A 22,522-nucleotide genomic window follows, 5' to 3' on the forward strand; every position below is an offset into this window, starting at 1 on the left:
TAATTTTAATATTGTTAAAAGTGGAAATGTCTAGTAAATTAATAGAATCACAAAAAATGTGATTTTATTGAATAAATAAATAAATATAATATAATAAGATAAAACGTTGATGAAAAGGCAGAATTGTATGCCTGGACAGAGATATGATTGATAAGAGAAATTGTGGAAGTGATTATTTATAACTTAGGTAATATTTATTTTTGTTTGTTATATGACTTGACAAAGCTGTAATTCGGATACAATACCTCTCCGGAAAAAGTAACATCAGAAATTAAATTCGTGCGAGATAAACTTTCCAAGATAAACAAACTTGGCAGTCGATCTGTCATTGTCAAACGTCGACTGAAATACAGACGCAGAATCTTTTATCATAGATCTTAGGGGTGGGGGAGCATTCCGGGGAAATGTAGGTTACATTATTTTAATAACATTAAAGATGATGGAGGATTCATTAAAAAGATAATGTATCTCAATTTATTATTATATCCGTAGGTATTTTTTATTTTATTTATAAGGATAGAACAAGTTCCTTTTACAAAATAAAATATGTATCTTACAGAAGCGTGCATCCCATATAAACACAAAAACATCTATATGTAAAATATATATATATATATATATATATATATATATATATATATATATATATATATATATATATATATATATATATATATATATATATATATATTTAGTAATAAATGTAACCCTGAAGAGGGCAACAGGTTGTTGCCGAAACTAGTTGGTTAATAAAAATGTGAGTGGATCAGAACACAAAGTATTTTTATTTCTCGAAATAATAAATCAATATGATCATATGAGGTGATATAAGGAAAGCATGCAAGGCTAAGATAAGGATTGTCGATAAAAATTACGAAACGTGTGTGGAGTTGGTTTGGGCATTAAAATCGAATAAGTGAAGAAAGGAAAGGATAGTCAAACAAATTTACAATGCGAATGTGGTTGGTAATAGAAGCAAAGGAAGGCGAGAAAAACATGCAAGGATCAAGTATTTAAAATACTTGAAAGTGGTCAGGTAAGGAGTCAGAAAAATCAGCGTGTATGTATGGAAGAGATGTTTGAATGTGGAAGAGGCGAATATTATGTGCAAAAGTCAGATTGGTATGGCATTCTATTTTCTCTGTCTACCTGATTGGAGAAGCGTAGAAGCAGCTTGATGGTTAGTATGTTAGTTACTTGGTAAGTTAGTCGTCGGTGGCATATTTATTTAAATATAAATAATATGTCGGGTTGGGGTTCGTGGTTAGTGTCACGGACTCTCGAGTCATAGTTTCTGAGTTTAAAGTCACTCTACCACAATTTTATACCTAATTCTTACAATCCGCTACTTAGGCTCACAGAAATAGTATAAAATTGATGTATTTTTGTAAATTATTTAAAAAAAAACAAAGATTTTTTTAAACGGCTTTTCTTGGCTACCCTGATTAAATACTTTATGCACCCCAACACCTTCCATCTTCTGTTATATATTATATAATATGTCCGTTTATGTACCCTTTCCATTTCGAATTTTCCCTAGTCAAAATAGAATTTCTGACACACACAAATTGACAATGATTTGAAACCCGTGTCACCGAAGTCTTTGTACTCTGAAAGCTCTCGCCACATTTCCGGGTCCGGCAAAGGAGCTTTAAGCTTCCATTCGAACAGGCACATGCAATATCTAGTTTTAAAAATCTTATATCAGTTTTTAATCAATCATTAAAATATAAAAAAAATTCAAGCAAAAATGTTTCTATATACAATAAACGTTTATCTATATACAATAAAATGTATTTGATAGTTTGTTCAAATCTAAATTTTCCTAAAGTTTACAAGAATTACTTCAAATTATCGAAAATATTGAATATGTGCATGTTTTTATATACATCGGACAAATGTTTTTATCAAGGAAAAATAAAGCTGTGCTTTTTTATGATATTGACTTTCAGATAGCAGCGTTATCTGAAAAAACAACAGCAAAACATTCAAAATTAAAATTGCTCATAGCGGTCAGCTAATAAGTATTTTCTGTGATTTTGTTTGCATTATGTTTTTCTTATTTATTTTATCAATTTTTCTGTAATATGTGTGTGCATTGCTTCACAAGCATTATGAAAATATATACATTTTTTTTTCTTCTCCTTTTGCTGAGCTACATAAAGCGTGATCGGGTAAAGCTATTGCTTTACAAAACGTTTATTTCAGCATTATATTCTAATACCCAGGCGAGTATTAGAATATAATGTTTAAATACTTGGTCGATTTGTGATCGAGCAAGTCCTCTTTTCATTCGTAAGCAATGAATATACAAAGTTTATATTTTAATTGTGCAATATATATTTAATCGTGTAGTAGTAGGACAGAGCTTATTCTTCATGTTAAATTGTACTCGTACCATTGAAGTAACAATTCCACATTCATACTGAAATATACGAACATACCTGGCATTTATACGTTCCATTATCCCTCTTTTGTACGTATTTGATTTGAAGTGTCCAATCTTCTGACGCCTCTCCATGAAGAATCTGTAATTTAAAACAAAACAATTTATTGTATACTTATTATAAATTGCATGCCTCCCGAGAGCTTTGATCAAGCTTGTTTCTTTTGCAATATGTATCCCTTTATTCATATATTAATAATTTTCCCAGATTCGGAACGAAGGATTGATCACCTTAGCATCATATAATTTATAATCCGTGGTACCGTGTCTTTGCAAAAATCAATGTTGTATTTGGTTGCCAGAAAAGCCTAGCAAAGAATAATTATTCCCAACATTTTGGGTGTATCGAAGACCTTGCTAGCAAATCTGGATTCTTCCACAAAGGAGACCTTTTTACTAAGTTTACTATTTTTGTAAATATGACTAATAAATGGAAAGACCAAGATTTATAAATAAGGATTTGGATTCACGCAAAATGTTGTGAATAAAATAACTGATTAAATTATGAGAGTAAATTAAATTGAAAATAATAGCTTAAGACTTATATAAAAAAACGAAAGGTATCTTACATACATTAAAAAAGGTCTCTGCTAAATAAAAACTTACTCAAATCAACCATAGATACTGCTGATAAGTTACGTATGAATTAAATATTTAATATAATAAATGAAAAAACAAAAGTCATTTTTCAATCTTATGTTAATTTATTATCACCATGAACTTGAACCATGAACCTCCTTGAATTTATTATTACCATGAACCTCCTTGCCTCCACCTAATTAGTGTTTTATAATACACTGCGTTGATAATACTCAATGCCTCATGAACCATGTCGGCTGTCCAAACTCAAAACACAGTAAGGGACATTTTTTTGTAGTGCGTTTTTTTTGTAGATTCCACTAAGTCCAAAAATGCAAAAAAAAAACGTACAACAAAAAAATTTCCTTTATTGTGTTTTAAGTTTGGACAGCCGATGTATGCATCAAGGTTAGAAAAATAAGAATAACTTTTAAAAAAGTATATCAATAACACTAGAACAAAATATAAACTGTTTAGTTTTGATTTGTCCGCCTCCGTAGTGTAATGGTCAGCACGCTCGGCTACCGTTCTGGAGGTCTCGGGTTCGATTCCCAGGGGGGGTCAATTAAATATAAGTGATTTTTACACTGTAATATTTATTTAATATTATCCTGGACTGGTACCTGAAGCGGAGGGCTGATCACCTTTCCTTCATGTGTAAACGATCAAGATAACACTGCGTTTATATGAATCAGTGCCCTATGCACCATTGGGGTGCGATAAAGGTTTTATTATATTTATAGTTTTGATAAACATGTAACAAACATATCAAAATATTGATTTATTAACAAAGCTAATTTATTTGAAAAGGTCTATTGACAGTAGCAAAGTAATTTTGTGAGAGAGCAAAAAGGATCTTTATTGGTTGATAAATATACCAAAGGGTCCTTATTTTTTTAAGGAAATGATAGACCGACTACAGTAACTTCTGCACCTAGTACTATTTTTTTGATATCTCAAAATAGATGATGAAGAATATGGAAGTCTGGGCATTTACGGGGCTTACGACCGTCAAAGGCTGGTTTAAGTGATCACTTTATAAGAGATGAGAAAGCTTTTTGATTGAGCAGAAACTCTTTTTTTTGTATGTGAGGTTTGAATTCTGGATTATAATCACATACATGAGAAACGCCAGAAAATATCATTTTTATTTTATTATTTTAGCTCATAATTTGACCAGATAATTTATTAACAACATTTTGAGTGTGTCAAAATACTAGTATTTGGACACACTCAAAATGTTGTTACCTAGTATAAATAATACAGGTTTTTTGATTGAATAGTAAACGACAGAACTAAAAAACGGTTTTAGCAGGACGAGGCCACAGCCAACACACCCAAGGTTTGCATGGACTTTTTGAGACAAATTGCCCGGGCATTTTATCCCTCTCAAATTTGGCCCCTCTGGATTTTTTTCCTGTGGGAATACCTGAAATCCTCGGTTTCTAGCGAATGTTTTAGGACTTTGTGAGCCTTCAAAAATAACACCTAGACTTAAACCACCTACATTCCCTTGACAATGCTTCAAAGAGTGAACTAAAACTTCTGAAAAGGACTTACTGAGTAATTGGGTTTTTTTTAGATGGAAATTACATTTATTATTTACCTTGCTTATTATGTACAAGGTTAACATATCAATTATTAGATTTTCATCTGTTTAAGGTACAAATATGTTTTAATTTAATATGTGTTGGAAGTAGACAGGATAAACAAGCGTGGGTAAATCAGGAACTTAAATTTATTTGTTATAAATGCGTATTATTTAATGATACTATTGGGATACGTTTAAGTAATATTTTGTTTAAAATCAAGTAGAATTAAAATTTCAATGTTAATGAATCAGGAAAATATTCTCAATTCGTTTCGGTAGGCGTTTTATTTCATTTCAAAATCCATGCGTCTGCCGTGGGCCACCCTGTACATTTTAAGACAATCCTTCGAGGATTAACTTCAGTGCTTGCGCACAAAGATTTAACGTACTAAAAATATTGTATATATCCTAAGCAACGCGGTAATGTGGCTTACTATGGGATATATTGAATTATCAAAGTTTAACGCTTATAATGAATTTCAAAGCTAAAACTAAACATTAAAGATAAGAGGAATTATAATTTTGCAACTGGGAAGAGTTAAATAATAAAATACCCATTTATCCAGCACGTGTGGATTATTATTACGTATTTATTAAATTGATGCGAGTATCTCCTCTGTTCATTGTGTGGCAGGGTTTTGATATTTAACAACAATATTACTAAGAAAGTTAATTTAATAAATAACAACCTTTTTTGTTTTTTTCTGAAATTAATACAGGGACTCTAAATCAAAGGATGTTTTATTTTTTTCTTAAGTTTCTTTATTATAGCTTAACATTTATGATCAAGAAATCAAAATGTAAAAAATCTTGCTGTTCAATTTTGTTATACACACATAATATTTTTATATATCAAGCCACTTGATGTGGTTTGTGGATTTTTAATTTTTTTATTGTGTTCATATAATTTGTGAAATTTCAATAAGAATGCATGTACATAAAGTGGAAGGTAAAAAGTACTGTTCAACTCATAATATATGAACTTTTGATCGCTGTTCAATTATTGTAATTTTATATTTATTGTTTGCTATTGGAATCGTCAACCCTTCATTATGGGTGAATCGTGAACCATAGTCACGCACTAGAGTATTTCTCTCGTTGACTTTTCGTCGTTGCTCAACATAAAATAGCTGGTACTGGATTTTACTTGAAATGCTTGTACAATCATTTTATATAATAATTTTGAAGATATATTTAAAATTTTTACACTTGTATTAGACCACTAATTGAGTATAATTTCATTTCACACAAGTAGTTTCGAAAACTACAAATGTTTTCATTGACAATTGATCATAAAAAAAAACAGAATGAAACCTCATAAGTGGTCTTCTAATACAAGTGTTAAATTTTTAATAATCATTATGTCATTCCACTAAGTGAATGGCAAATAATCAAATTAAATATGTAAATGTATAAGTTTTTTTTGTTAATTATGAATTTTTGCACACGTTGTACCATTTTCATAATTGTTGTAAAAATAAAATGTTATGCATAGTCATAATTAAAAGACTAACACTTGGCAATGTGGTTTAAATATTGACGATAAATTTTCACGTGATTTTACATTAAGCAAGAAACGCAAAAGGCCAAAGTAGTTAGTTTTAATTGATCAAGGACTTAGAACAGATTTACTAAACAGAACTCAACACAGTGGAAAATGGAAAGATAATTGAAATTATCTTCTCCCTTCCTTTGTGTTGCGAGAGTGCGAGGATACGTTATGCATTAAATATTTTACACATCACCTCGAGCTAACCTCAACATTTAACAAAGCCTCTTTGAAGGAACGAAATATATTCAACCAAGCTACCCATTAGCAAACGCGGGATGAAGGAGCCGGGATTAATCCAAATAAATTAATAGACCTCATAACTTGAGGCAACCGCCTCATTCACGATTCTAACTCTCTGTTTGTGACATGTATTTAAGAATTTATATACTGCTGATTACTTTTAAAGCTGCCTATTTCCTACTAGGTAATAACAATAACACTGTTACGCTATGACGAGCCACCCCGCCCCCGCCTGGCTTTCTCGTATTTCATTCAATGGGGTAATTAAATAAAACAATTCAAAGCTTTAAGGGTTTCAGATTAATATTACGTAATAATATCTCGTATTGAAGTAAATTGTTTTTTGTTCAAATTCAAGTAAATTTCTCAGATAATTTATATCATTCTAATCCACTTGAGTTTTATTATATGCCATAGAGGGAAAATAATGTTTTTGTAAATTAAATGAAAGTGAATCGTTTGCCTTCATAATGTAGTTAGAGGTCAACAATTTTATCTACCATGCTGGAGGAGATACTCGGGTACAATTTCCAGGGGGTCAAAATAAATGTAAGTGTGTTTTCGCTTTAATTTTTATTTGTTTTTTTTTTATTCTAGACTGGCACTTGAGACGCAAAGCTTATCACAATTCTTTCAAAAAGTAAACGTTCAAATTAACATTGCATTCATTTGAATCCAATGCACCTATGCACCATTGGGTGCGGATAAGGGTCAGAAGTAGTGGTGGAGTCGGGTTGTCGTCCCGTGGTTAGTGTTGCAGACCCTTGAGTCATAGTTTCTGGGTTCGAACCCACTCAACCACAATTTGACCTATCTTTAAACATATTTTTAATAATAAGCCGCTTTAGCTCACATAAATACATTGAATTTTTTAAAGTATTTTTGTTAAAAATTAAAACAAAAACACTTCTTTAAAAAATACATAAAATATGCAAAAATGTATTTCCGTCAAAGTTCTGCTAGAAATAACACTGCTGCAAAAATTCTAAAAAAAAAATATTTTTAAGCAATCACGATTGTTCAAAAGAACAATCGTGATTGCTCATTATATTATTAGAGGTACAGAGTACTACAGTTATTCAAGCTATACGTAATATTAATATTTCCTATGTTTAAATTTTTTAATGTTACTTATTCCTTATAAATCATTTTCGACCCATCATGATGCTAATTCATCAAAAAGTTATTTTATTTTTAAATAAATATTTAGCGTCAAACGTATTGTGAATAAGCTGAAATTTTCTACAGCATTTTGTCGAAAATAAACAACTGTTTGTTCTTACGAGATTGTATCAAGGATAGAAATTCTTGGCAGAAAGCATGCCTCTCACGGTGTTGTTCGGCGTAAAATATTTTTAAATCAGAAAGCTTAAGGCAGTAATGAGATTATATTCTTGGCAGACACAGGACGGAATGTACCTTACGCAGTAATACAATTTATTTTATATTCAAAACGTATGTACATTGTGTATGTCACACGAGATTATAAGAATATTACTTTAAAAGGGAAAGCATCTATCTATCTTACATAAATTATACATAAATTTAGAATTTAAATGGACGTCTACAACAAATCTGATCTTAAATGGTTTTTATACTCAAACGATATTTAAATGTAAATATTTTGGAGAAATACAAACATTTTAAATGAAATATTTGATATTTTGTAAGGGAAGATAAACCTCGCATGTGGAAATATTTAGTAACTTATTTATTTCTGTAATTATTAAGTAAGTGAAGTGGCGCTGGATATGGTAGTCGTAAATTCAGAATATTGATGCATACTGCATACAACATTGGTTTTGATTAGTGAAGATTTCATACGTGAAATAATGGTTCAAATTCCTTAAACAAAAAAAAACATATTTAACTGAAAAAAAAAATCATTTTTATATTTGCCCACCCTTTTCCAGTCTAGAAAATGTACATATTTTTTTTCTCAACATTAATAAATAATAATATGGAATTATAAATATTTACAGAGATTGCGACCTGGCAAAGGCTGGTTAAGTCATCACAATACACACTGTAATATATTACACGTATATTATAAAGTTACAAGAATTTTAGTAGTGTGGTTGTCAATCATGGGGAGATTTGGTGAATGTTACACGTGTATAAAGTGCTCACTTAAAGCAGTCTATGACGGTCGTAAGTCCCGTAAATGATCAGACGTACATATTCTTCTTCATCTATGTTGAGATGTCAAAAATAACTCCTATAATTGGAGATAATCCAGATTCGTGTAAAAGTATTTAGACACACTCAAAATGTAGTAAATGTTAATTTTCTTTAATTATTTTATATTTATTCAGTATCTCACCTTTAAGTAGAACAGTAAATAAATATATATTATGTATATCCCTTTTAGACCTAAGAATAAGAAGTGCACTTCATTCATGAATTAACGATCAATTTATCAATGTGTCGTTTCAACAAGGTTTCATTAGAACCAGTTAGTGCAGAGTAGAATTATTTTATTCCCTACATATATTTTCTCTTTATTCAGTATCCAACCCTTAGAGTAGCACTTGTTCGATAAATAAATCACTTAGTAAATAAAAACGTTTACAATCGCGTGGCGCATTTGTGACATGTACGGAAACAATTTATGATTTTATTGCTATTTCGTTACCAGCGATCCTCAAACTGCTTTTAATTTATGGGCCGCATTGAAATTGTTCAATAATACAGAGTGCAATAAAATATCCGAAAGCTCCTATCTTTAGTACAAATCACCGGTGAAATTTGCATGAAGTATACATATTTCTATATAAAGTTATTTCACATTTATAAGGGATGATTATTTTGTTTTTGTTGAAGAATTGTAATTATTATTGTTTAAAATTAAATTGGGGGCATTTCGTATTGAAGAACCGAAGTATTTTTTCAGAAATTTACGGCTCGATATCCATCACTAATTTCGTTTTTTTTTATTCGTGCATCCAATGTAGAAAAAACATATTTTTTTATACATTTAAATTATTGAATAGTTATTTAATTGAAAGTATTTAATATTTTTACATTTAAACAGAGGAGGAATATAATTATAAATAAAGAAGAATATGTAATTCTGGGTATTTACAGGGCTTATAACTCGTGATAGGTCATAAGCCCTGTAAATAAACAGAGTTCCTTATTCTCCTTCATCTATGTTGAGATGTCAAAAATGTAACAATAAGTGGTGATATCCAGTTTTGTGAACAAGAATTTGGACACACTCAAAATGTCGTGAAAGCATTTAAATTAAAATGTAAAGATGCTTTGAAATAAGAAAAAAATAATGGTTATACATTTTTATTTATTGTTTTGGCATTCACTTTGTGGTAAGACATGATGAAATTGTAAGAGAAAAACATTTTTTTTACCACTTGAGTTTATTTTATTATGACGACTAGTTTCTAAATCTATGCTTCCATTTTCAGATCTAAATATAAACTATATTTATGGTCAGCTTTTATTTTACAGTGGTTATACGTAATTCAGATACTGTTACCAATTTTTAACTTGCAGAATCCTATTCGACTCTTCTTAAACATTTCAATTAAGAAGTGATTGAGATTTTAATTAAACTTTTAAAAATAAAAGAACTTTCTCATCACAAGGGTTTAGTATGTACAAAACAGGTACATATTTAACCCTAATGAACACAAGGTTCTTGGCGAAATCGATTGGAGAAAAAAAGTACCAATAAAATGAGTGGTTAAGAACAAAATTGTTTCATTTTGTAAAGCTCATGAAATGTTCCTCAAAGTATCTGTGACAAACCTTCAAGATATTTTAATTATCCCTAAAACCTACATCGAACATTTTTTAACCTAGATAAAATGTTTAACATAAGAAATTTTCAAGATATTTTGCAATTTACGTTTTATCATAGCATAAAATTTTTCGCAATCTTATTACCTTGTCCCTTCTAAAACGTTTTCTTTTTGTAACCATATTACGTACTCATATATGAGGGTGCTACAAGCAACATGGAATCATCTACCAAATCTAAAAACGAGTTTTTGATGCCAAAAAAGTTAAATTACTTATTTAAAAACATTTCCACCCTTAAATAACTAATGAGTTATAAAACTACAGCATTCAAAACAGTATAAGTATTTTTTTTCCTAAACTAATTTAGGAGAAACTACAATATCTCAGAAACTGCTTTTCTGGATGATTCTAGTTTATATTACAATACCCTCGTATGTTGTTGTTTTTCATTATACAGTACACCGCTGTAGAAAATACATACACTTATCGACCTTCCTGTAGATATATTTTTTAGTAAAATTTCCACAAGGTGTCGTGTCGTAAAAGTATATATATACACTTGTTTTTTTTTAATATTTTTAAAACCTTTATTAGATTTCAACGTCAGTTAAATGATTAAAATAGTTACCAATCATTATTTATCTTAGCCAAAATAATGTTCAAAAAGTGGTATAAGGAAATAATGCAAGGCTGCAATAAGCATTATCGATAAAATTAGAAAGGTGTGTTGAGTTGGTTTTGGCATGTGAATCGAATGAGTGGAGAAAGCATGGTAAAACAAATTTAAGTGGCGAATATGGTTGGTAATAGAAGCAAATAAGACCGAGTTAAACTTGGCATGATCGAGTATTTAAAATACTACAAAGTGGTCAGGTCAGCAGTCGAAACAATAGCGGGTAATAATGTATAAGAAAATGTCGGGTTGTGGTCTCGTGGTTAGTGTCACGGACTCTTAAGTAAGAATTTCTCGGTTCGAACCCACTCTACCACAATTTGATACCTTTTTCTAATAATAAGCCGCTTAGGCTCACAGAAACAGTATGAAATTGAAATATTTATGTAAATAATAAATACACAAATATTTCTCTTATAAAATGCATGAAGTAGTTAGTAAGTTACTAAATACAAATAATTAAATCAATAACGAATAATGTATTAAATAAAAAAATGACGTTACATGTGTCTGCCTACCTGGATTTCATTATTTTTATTTAAACACACACCTTTCCCATATATTTGTATAAGTAGAGAGTATTGTAGTCAACGTTTAACAAAGGTGTACAGTTTATAACTAGATTGCAACGAGTTTCCTGTAAAGTTACGGACTTTCCCAATCAACGTCAAGCTTATATTTAGAATATTTACATAAAATATTAGCACTGTTACAAATTGGCACAAAATAATTTCAAGATAAGCAGTCTCTCGTACTCGGAAGTGTGCTAACATCGAAGAAAAATGTTATGTTTTAAAGTGTTTTTTATGTGTTTGGATATTAAGTAAAAATGTTTGATTCTCTGATGTGTGTCTTCCTTCCGTACCCTTTCTGCAGATTAGACTATAAAATAGGGATTTTGCAAAAAAAAAAAATTATACTTTTTCTGTACTATAACCATGTTTTTGTTCAATATATATATATATATATCAATTGAAAATTGGTTAAAAACTTTCATTAAGGGTAAAAGTTTATTGCACCGATATGACTCAAATTATCTTAAAGATATATTTTTTTAAATAGTCTGTCAAAAAGATGAGTTTTTTTTTTCTTTACCCTATACTTACTTATATATCTTATGAACCATTTACCCTCTTTTGTTCATATTTTTGTACGCATGAGAATGACGTTGCTCTCGAGGGAAAATAAATTAAAAATAAAAACAACCTTTTACTCAATATTGTAACGTAAGGCCCCTCGACTCAAACCATGCAAATCGCGTTTCCGTAAACCTTAAAGGATCAAAGGGAGGGTTTTGGCTTGACTTAGCAATCATTTTAGCAAACTTATTGATTCTAGTCCTCTTTCTTTGTTTTAAAGTATGGAAACCAACATAAACGTAATATATTTATTCATTGTATCAGAGGATTTTATATATCAGCTAGAACAAGCTTTCTTCCGTTGAACTCGAATATTTTCCTCTCCTTTCGAAGGCTCTTTTCATAAAGAAGAATACGGAATTCTGTGTACGTACGTTTCTGCCTAACCAGTGAGATGGTTAGATAGATATAAGTTAAAGATCACTCTGCAAAAAGAAAATACATTCCCAAGGATAATTGATTATCAATTAAAACTGAACTCAGGACCGCTTTCTAAGTATTCTGATATGTAAAACACTATTAAACTGGATATGTAAGAGTATTTCAGTAGAATACATACATTAAATTGGTATTTGTATCCATATAAAACATCGACGGCCCCTACGTAAAGTCCTTTATCTGCAAATCTGTTACTTTACAGGAGAGAGCTTAGAAGATTTTTTCAACGAATTTTTTTTATTAATTAATGGTTTTATCAGAAATTTGAAAATAGTTTTTTACATTGAAAAGCACGATAAAATAATCTTTTAAATCTTTTTGCTTTGTCAAAATTAAGTAGTAAGCGTTAAAGGAATTCAGTTCATTTCGAATACTCGATGTAGATAGCGTCTTATACGCCTGAAAATTAGGCGTATTTTATTTAACATTTTTATATGTGTGTTTATATTTGTATATAACGGTCAGTTGATATATACACAAATACACATACACCAAATATCTCAAAATTGATAAAAACGTAGAAATAGCACTTAACGTAGGGCACGTCGACATGAAAGATAATATTGAAAGTACTAAATACTTGTTTATTCTGACTGTTATCTCTCTGACCCGCTCGAAGATGTTTTCAAATGTAGTTGATTTTCAAACGCGGTTTTGCGGTGCTCATATAATGCACGCTCGAAGCGAAGCTATAACGATTGCATAGAAGCAGCGTCAAGGAAAATGAGGGAATAAAAGCCAAATTTCGTACACGTAACCACAGTAGCACTAAATCTAAGCATGCTAGAATATAAAGCATTGCAAAACTGAAATGTAAGTAACGACAAAGTAAAGCTATTTTTTGACACACCTCGTAGAATACGATAAAAAAATTCACAGCAACACGCATTTCACGGAATTTATTGCTTACGACGAACATATTATATTAAAAAGCTATATATTAAATATACTGAATATTGTTGATGAAGAAAGCTTTGTTTGTGTTCGAAAAGTTTTTAAATATATTTACGAAAATATCCGCGCCTACTTAATGGAAATGGGAGAAATTCTGCCTTGCAAATTTTTCAAACTATTACAATTTGGCTAAGATAAATTTTACATTACCGCGTTCACGCTCGGTTAATAGTTTACTAACGGTTCGGAACTGTACGCGAAACTAACTCAATTTGAAGCCGAGCATGTAAATAAAGATTAAGGGTGCATGACTTTATGTATGACGGGTAGATTATATTGTTGTCGCAGCAAAATAGAATTATACTTAATTTTTACTGTCAACAAATTTCGAAGAAAGCTGTTCCATACATAAATGTTTTTATAGTGCTCATATTTTAATTTATTATTTCATTGTAGGTAAAATTACTGTTTGTGAAGTATTCATAGCACATTCAACATATTATTTTTACTACAACTAATTTAAATTACAAAATCGAAGTGAAATATGTAAGCAATATTTAAAAGAAATCTTTTTAAAATCAATTGATGAACATGACATAAATGATAAAATAAAACAATATTACTTGTACTAAAAGTAAAATTGGAAAATAAATGTTTTCTTTTAACTCTTATTTTCACCTAATAGTGCATAGATCATGGCATAGTGTCGACGTAGTGTTATCTTGATGGTTAATTGAATAAAGGCAAGGTTTTCAGACTTACACTTTTTGAACAACTCCAAGGTGATATAAATATGACAATGAAAATTACTTATTTTAATTTTATATAAACATTTAGATACTGATTTGTTATAATTATACGTTAAAATTGTTTATTCCACGTGAAATTTTAGTTAAGTATGTATATGAATGCTAATGATGCATGAAATATAAAAATTGAATATCTCACCTCAGCAATGATACATGTATGTTTTTTATTTAAATTACTTCACGGAATTCGCGTTGATGGCGATAAAAAAATAATTATTCGTATTAAAATATAAAGCCGGTAATATGGGTCTAAGGATTTAAAAAAAATAATATTACCATGAAGGTTTATTCTTGGGTATATTGCAAATTAGTCTTGCCGTAATCTAAGGACTTCCAGATTTCATTTTCACAAGGTTATTTCTTTTTATTTACATCAAAATGAACTGGATTAAAAATAAATTATAAAAACTATGTTTTGAATATTGAAAGCATTAACTTTGTGGATCATATTGATATATTATTTCGAGAAATAAAAATACCTTGTGTTTTGATCCACTCTCATTTTTATTAACCAACTAGTTTCGGCAACAACCTGTTGCCCTCTTCAGGGTTTAATTTATTTATATAAATTAAACCCTGAAGAGGGCAATAGGTTGTTGCCGAAACTAGTTGGTCAGTAAAAATGTGAGTGGATCAAAACACAAAGTATTTTTATTTCTCGAAATAATATATAATAACTAATTCACACATTAAAACAACAACTTTTTTTTCTTACAATTTATTCCATTGTATTTTACCGAAGACTGAGTTTTTTTCGTAACTAACATCATCAAACTATTCACTTGTCTAATAACTGTCGTTAAAAAAACCCGATGATGTTGAAAAAAAACTTTATAGTTGTTGTTTATTATATATGTAATATAAAATGCAGGTCACCGAAATATGTCAAAAAAAAATAAATCCAATAATAACATACATAATATTATGTTATGAGAAGTAAATTGGAAAACGTTTTTCATTTTACAATTTAATAAGCATAGTTTTGTCAACATTTTGTTTCAGAAGTCATGTTCAAAAACTAATCTAATAGTATTAAAGCAAAACTGAAACAAAACTCCTACTAATAAACATGCCCCGGCAGACATGACACCATCACACACGGCCATATCTCGCCATTAATTCCTTCCCTCAGGAAATGAAGTTTGCATGAAAGGGGTGGTGGGGGGTGAAACACGCCTCGGAATATTTACAATTTCAACGTAAATTTGCTCCCCGGTCGAATACTTTCTACTTCACGCGTTTCGAATCGGGGAGTTATTAAAATCGAAGTGTGTGACGTTTTACCAATAGAAAGTAATCAACATTTGTTCCAATTATGTTTCTAAGAAGTTTAGATTCGAGTTTTGTACATATGTAGGTATATATCCGGTGACTCATTCCATGTGTTCAATCCCCCTTTCCAAATAAAGCCGAAAGTAGAAAAAATATTTAGAATTCAACAGTTATGAAGCTTCTGAGATGTTTTTTTTAAATCTAAACATTGACATTTTGACATCTCAATATGGAAGAAGAAGGATATTTAATTATTCAATCTATTCAGTAATAATTAACATGTAGAGTATATAACGAACTAAAATTAAATGCGTTTATATAAACACAAAAATTTTAGAATAATCAAGAACACTCTTGTCAAAAGAATGTAGAAGAATAATAATCAAAATATGAAAGTTTGAATATTCACAGGGCTTTTGACCTGTCATGGTTAAGTGATCAGTTTACAGACGTGTTACATTCACCATTCTACCCATGATTGACAAGCACACTATTCAAATATTTGGAACCTCTAAATAAATCAAGTAAGTTTTAGGAAATTTAGGGCGATTCTCTCGTTTGAAACCTTAGCAATTTTCAGAATTTGATTCAAATAGTATTAAATCATGGGTAAAATGGTATATTTAAGATTGTTTAAAGTAATAAATTAAATCGTAAAATATAAAAAAATATATTTAAAGTTGGTACATACATGTAGAAATGTATATATTTAAAACTTTAAAATAAAATGTGTTTTTCTTACCTGAAATCTCTCATCGTTTGTATATGTGAAAAGTCCCGATGAAAGAATGTGAAAGTCTCTCTTGCGCACCCAGGATATCTATTTAAAAAAATATATTTATTAAAAATCTTTAAACATGAAAAATTCACCACCAAAAATCTTAATGAGTAAAAAACACTTGTACAGGGCGTCAAAAAAGGTATTGACTGTTTTAAGAGTAAAATACTAATGTAATGTAATATCAAAAACATATACTTTTATAAATTTATGCAGTTTAATATAAATACATATTTTCTGTTGTAAAACGCAATAAACCGTCTCTAAAAACCGTCAATAGCTAGTAACATTTTTTATTGAAATTGGTCTAACACAATTTTTATCTTCTTATTTTTAAATTTAAATGCCAAAACGAATGCCAAAGTAAATAATACAGCACAAACGTATATTTAAAAAAACACGAACAAGTAAAAGATGATGATTTATTGTGAAAAAAGCAAATATTTTAGGATAAAATGAATTATTTGCTATCTTAATACAAAATGATTAAAGAAACATTTGTTTTTATACTGTTAAAAACTAACTAACTAACCATCACGCCGCTTCCCAGCAGGGGTAGGCAGAGAGAATAGAACCCCACACCACTCTGTCTTTGCAAACATTCTTCGCCTCTTCCACGTTCATGCATCTCCTCATACATACCCGCCGATTGTTACGACTCCTAACCTGACCACTTTCAAGTATTTGGCATACCTGATCGTGCTTTGTTTTTCTCGGTCTTCCTCTGCTCTTTTTATTCAATTATACTATTTATACTATTATAAAACTAAAATATAAAATAAAAACTATTCTTTAAATAAGAAGACGAGTAAGTTAGGGGGAGGGGTTATTCAAGTGGGCGGAGTTTGAAAATAAAGGAAAAATGGAAAGCAAAGGTGAAGAATTTTTAAACAATATATAAATTTCTTTTTTCTCAAATGGTATAAAAACAAATATTTTCTTAATCATTTAAACATGTCTTACCACAAAGTAAACGCTAAAACAATCAATTAAATATCTAAATACAATATGTGTGAATTTTTTTATTAAAAAAATTATCTTCACATTTAGAATTCATTGGATTATTCAAATAAATGATTTATTTCATACAATTAATTCAGCCTTTTCAAATGAGATTTATAAAACTGTAACAACAAATGAACCATACTTTCCACTCACTTAGCATTAATAATATTTGATTATTCTAATACATTATTCATCAATTTAAAGTAATTACAATGATCGCGCAGAACTCAAGCGTATCATTCCGACAAGTATCCCTACTTAAACTAAGTTTAGTTTATAATTGTATTATAGTTACCAAAGTATTTTACTCTGCTGAGGACCCTTAATAAATACATTAGGCATTAGGCGAATAGAGATTGTTATTATAAAGCTTGGCTTTAGAATTCTGTAAATGTTGTTTTAATAAATTATTCTCGATATTCCAATATTTTCTATTGACATAACCAGTTTAAGTTAATCTATACATTATTTGACGCAATTACAAAGTGTTTAGAAATTAATTTCACAAACCAATTCATTGAAATTCCGTGGGTAATGGATCTTTGTTTAAATAAATTAACATTTCTAGCAGTAAATTATATTATAATTTTGAAAATATTAAAACCAATATTACCTAATTTATTATTTAAGCATTTTTTTCCTCTTTCCTTTCAAATATCAATCGAATATATTTTTTAAATATCTGTATCTTTTTTAAATGAAAGAGAATGGAAATCTGAGCTTCCAAAGTTTATAATCTGGCTGGCGTATGACTCCCATAAAAAAACTAATTCTAGATAAACTCATATGTATTCAATTATTGTTATCTATCTTTCTCAGTATTGTAATGGTCAGCACGCTCGACCACCGTAGTGAAGGTCTCAGTTTCAATACCTAGGGGAGGGGTCAAATAACTATAAGTGATTTTTTCATTATAATATTTATTCACTATTACTTTGGACTTATACCTGAAACAGAGGGCTTATTTCCTTCAGGTTTTAACGATCAAGATAACACCTAGTTTATTATAATGCAGTGCCCTATACACCATTGGGTGCGAATAAGGGTTAGAAGATGTTCAACTGTAATAAGCGATACAGTTCAAAAATTAAATATTTAGTATATTTTTAAAAAAAATATTAAACGATACCTTTTCTTCAAAATGCAAAAACAACACTTTCTGTCCTGTAGCGGGTAAATATTAAGTTAAAAATATGCCACTTTTGCTGGGATATAGTGCTTTTTCTGGGCATTCCGAAAACATGAACAACTGAAATTTGTCGATTTTTGATAAATGACGTTGTTGAGAGGAGTGAGCGATATATGGTACATCTTTCATTAATTAATGTAGTACGGATTTTCCTTAATGGGCAGAACTATAACCGTGACACGAGTGTATATCATTCAACTCAGCCAAATGCCAGGTCAAAAACCCTGGGATACTTAGACTTTCGTCTTCATTCGCATGAAATTCATAGATGCTTTGTCTCAAGTGCAGACAAAATAAGTTTTAATATTTTTTTCGCATAAAAAAACACCAAGCACATTTTTCCTAGCGCGAAACATCAATGTTTTAATTTATAAAAAAATAAAAAAAATACCCTCAACACGAGTACGAGTATACGAGATATTCGCACGTGTATGAAAGCAATTTGTTTACTTACAAAATGTTTACCTTTTTCATTTTCATCATATTGTTTATTCTTGAACAAACGATAAAAAATCTGAAGAATAATATTCGTTGTTATTTTACTTTAAAAAAAATTATATGTTAACTGTTACTTAAAAAACGAAGAGCAAAAAATATATGTTTGTTTGATTTTTATATTTTGTGAAACATACATATTTACGTGAGAAAAGATTTACTGTTATGAGAACTGTAAAAAAATATCACTTTTAATCAAAATAAAAGTAGAAATAGGTGATTCCTTTATCCACATATTTATTAAGAGTAAGTCAAATGCTTGCTTGTTTTTTTTTACCTAGTGTTTAAGGTTTTAAATTCCGTATGTTCATTTTTATCATAATAAAACAAGGGTTAATACAACACAAATTATAAAAGGAAAAAAAAACGTAATTCCATTTTCTTTTATTTGAATTTAAGCAAAATTAGATATTTTTTTTCCGAAAACTTGAATTATTATTTTTCGTAAAGTGAAATAACTTTTTAGAAAATTAACCAAAATTGTTAAAAAATATGTATATTTTATTTTTTCGTTTTAAATGATGTAAATATAATTTATACTTTTTATTCATGGTAGTTGTTTTTCATTGAATTTTCTCGTAAAATCTAATACGGTAGTTTTCAATTGAATTTTTCATCGTAGTTTTTCACCCTTTCTATTGTTTCAACCTGTATCTGGTTGATCTCAAACTAACTAATGTCGATCATCATTGGCTTCAGCTAAATACTGAATGGAGGCTATCGCCTTTCAACGGGAATATTTAATTTATCGACTTCCCAGTCTAGATCCATGTTATATTCTAATTTAATTCAACTCAATAATTATTTAATATGTTTGATTTTCAACAACTACAATATTGTACTCGAATAGGTATTTATTCTGAAAAAAAGTAGATTGATATTGAAAACAAATACGAGTGTTAATATAAATTTAGTTTTTTTCACCACTTAGCCTAAGAGCGATTGCTAAAGTAGCAGTAAACAATAAAGTCCTGGTACCAACCCTTATTTATAGAAGTGAAGCATGGAGCTTATAATAAAATGATGAAAACAGGCAGAATGCATTATCGATAAAACTTAGAATGGTGTGTCGAAATGATTTGGACATGTTAAACAAATGATCGAGGGAAGAACGGAAAAACTAAAATAAAATAATGATTTTTAAACATGGAAATAAACATTGATATATACGAGTTCAATTTAAAACAACTTTGAAACTAGCAACTGGAAGAACAGATAGAACAAAAATCATACTTCAGTAGTAAATGATTTTTATTGACCATATGTAATCTCGATTAAATTTATTAAATCAATAATATAGTACTTTTTATTTGTTTTCAAACGATTTAAGATTTATTTTCACTTTGGATACGGAAACTGTAATATTCAAAAGGATACAATACGAGATATTATCTTTAATTTGGAGGGTTTTGTTAACCGTACGTTTACCTTTCTACGTAAAGTTGAAGATAAACAAAAACATATTTTGGTAAAATAAACCTTTTTCATTCATATACACTGTTTTTTGCTTATTTTTGGATGTTCCATTTATGTTGTGATGTTTTTTTTTTTCTATCAATGATATGTGATAAGAAAAGAACAAAGTTATTTTTAAAATAACCTCGGAAAACTAAGGAAGTGTAGGAACTGGCGTAATACAATTATCGCTTTTCCAAATTCGATTCCCAAATTCGTTTTCCGAAAGCAGAGCATCAAATGGACGAATTGATCATTTTGCTCATTTAGACCAATTTTTTATACATTTACACAACCTTAAAATTTTTCGAAAATTTGTCCACAATATATATACACACGTCCACAAATATTGAGTTAAATATATAATTTCGAGAAATAAAAAATACTTTGTGTTCTGATCCACTCACATTTTTATTAACCAACTAGTTTCGGCAACAACCTGTTGCCCTCTTCAGGGTTTATTTATTAAATATAAATAAACCCTGAAGAGGGCAACAGGTTGTTGCTGAAACTAGTTGGTTCGTAAAAATGTGAGTGGATCAGAGCACAAAGTATTTTTTATTTCTCGAAATAATATATCAGTATGATCCACAAAGTTGATGCTTTCAATATTCAAAAAACTGAGTTTAATCCCCGAAAAAATATTTTCTACATACAGAAACAAGTAAATTTTTTTATATAAGAAAATAAAGTGAAAAACAATCACTGAAACCAGCCAATGATAGCTGTGTAAATACCCAGACTTCCATATTGCTATTTATGTCTTTCAAAATATCTACAATATATTAATTTTTGCTTTTAAATTCAAATATTATAAAAAGAAACTGGCGATAAAAACAAAAAAACAAACAGTAATCATGTTCAAAGGATCCATTATAAAGAATTAAAAAAAATATATTTTAGTTTATGTGATTTACCTTTAAAATATGATTTTTAAATAGTTTTAGTAGGCTCATTCATATAAGTATTTAACATATCGCTCACTCCTTTCAACAATGTCATAAATCAAAAATCGTCAATTTTCAGTTGTGCATGTTTTCGGAATGCCCAGAAAATGTACTATATCCCAGCAAAAGAGGCATATTTTTAACTTAATACTTACCCGCTACAGGGCAGAAAGTGTTGTTTTTGCATTTTGAAGAAAAGGTATTGTTTAATTTTTTTTAAATACAATAAATATTTTTCAAATGGAGAAAAAACCTTTAGGTTTTACCTAAAAATATCTGTTGCACAGTAAAAAGTTCAAAAGTGGCTTGATATATATTTTTTTTAAATTGTATTATATTTTTAAACTTTAAAAACGTACTCCTGAAATATCAGTTTTTTTTTCTTTATGACGTTCTTGAAAGGAGTGAGCGATATATATACATTTCACATGTTATACGAGTTGAAATTTTTAACTGTAGCTATTGAATTCAACATTAGTAAAAATAAGGTGCTTTTTTCGGAGTACGTAGGGTTTTGATAAAAAATTCAAATTCAATCCAAGAAAATATGAAATTAGATATCTTACCCCTCTATCAGTTTTATGTCTAACTGGACAATGTAGGAAGGCAGTAGAGCCAAGTTGTGCTGTTACGTTTGTGACAGTGTTATTTTCCAAGGCTGGCTCTAAGCGCTGGAAGTCCTCAAATCCGTTGAACCATATCTGTTGCCAGTCGCCATCGTGACCAGATTCATCTGAAATTAACAGAAAATTAAATGAATTAACATCACAAGTAACTATTCATATCCCAAAAAAACACCACACAAACCACCAATACAGGATTTCACTCCAAATTGGACATTTTGAGAACCGAATTGTATTATTTATTGATTCGGCATTATTTTTGTGGATTATTTAAAAAAATTAAACACTTGTATAATACCACTTATTGCGTTTTATTTCATGACAAACGACTTATTTAAAAAACTATGGTTGTTTTCATCAACATGTGAATAGTAAAACATTTTTTTTTTGCTTTTCACCTTCGATGAAAACAATTTTGATTTCGAAACTAATCGCGTGCAATGAAATAAAACTCAATAAGTGGTATTAAACAAGTGTTTTTTTAAGTTACTTATTAATTACCAAATTCATTTTACATTAAATCAGCAAATAAAAATATTATTTCAGTCAAACATTCATTGGCATGTGTTTCTAGAAAATGTTAATTGAGTTAAAAATATAATATGAAGAAAATATTATTTCAACAAAATATAAGG

At 29.3% G+C, this 22,522-nt stretch overlaps 1 protein-coding gene across 1 annotated transcript in view; it reads right to left on the reverse strand.

Annotated features, from left to right (window-relative positions):
• LOC148311769 (limbic system-associated membrane protein-like) overlaps positions 1–22,522 on the reverse strand; it is a 74,608-nt gene that overhangs the window by 18,610 nt on the left and 33,476 nt on the right. Inside the window, exons 3-5 of the mRNA XM_088278443.1 lie at positions 21,831–21,997; positions 16,138–16,215; positions 2,445–2,528 (exon numbers count right to left, since the gene is read on the reverse strand). Of these exons, the coding sequence (XP_088134569.1) occupies positions 2,445–2,528; positions 16,138–16,215; positions 21,831–21,997 (329 nt within the window). The remainder of the gene's footprint in view (positions 1–2,444; positions 2,529–16,137; positions 16,216–21,830; positions 21,998–22,522) is intronic.

Source organism: Brachycentrus maculatus, unplaced genomic scaffold (genome assembly GCF_059751285.1).
Source record: "Brachycentrus maculatus isolate JH-2025_06_01 unplaced genomic scaffold, ASM5975128v1 h1tg000057l, whole genome shotgun sequence".
In the NCBI taxonomy this organism is placed as follows: Eukaryota; Metazoa; Arthropoda; class Insecta; order Trichoptera; family Brachycentridae; genus Brachycentrus; species Brachycentrus maculatus.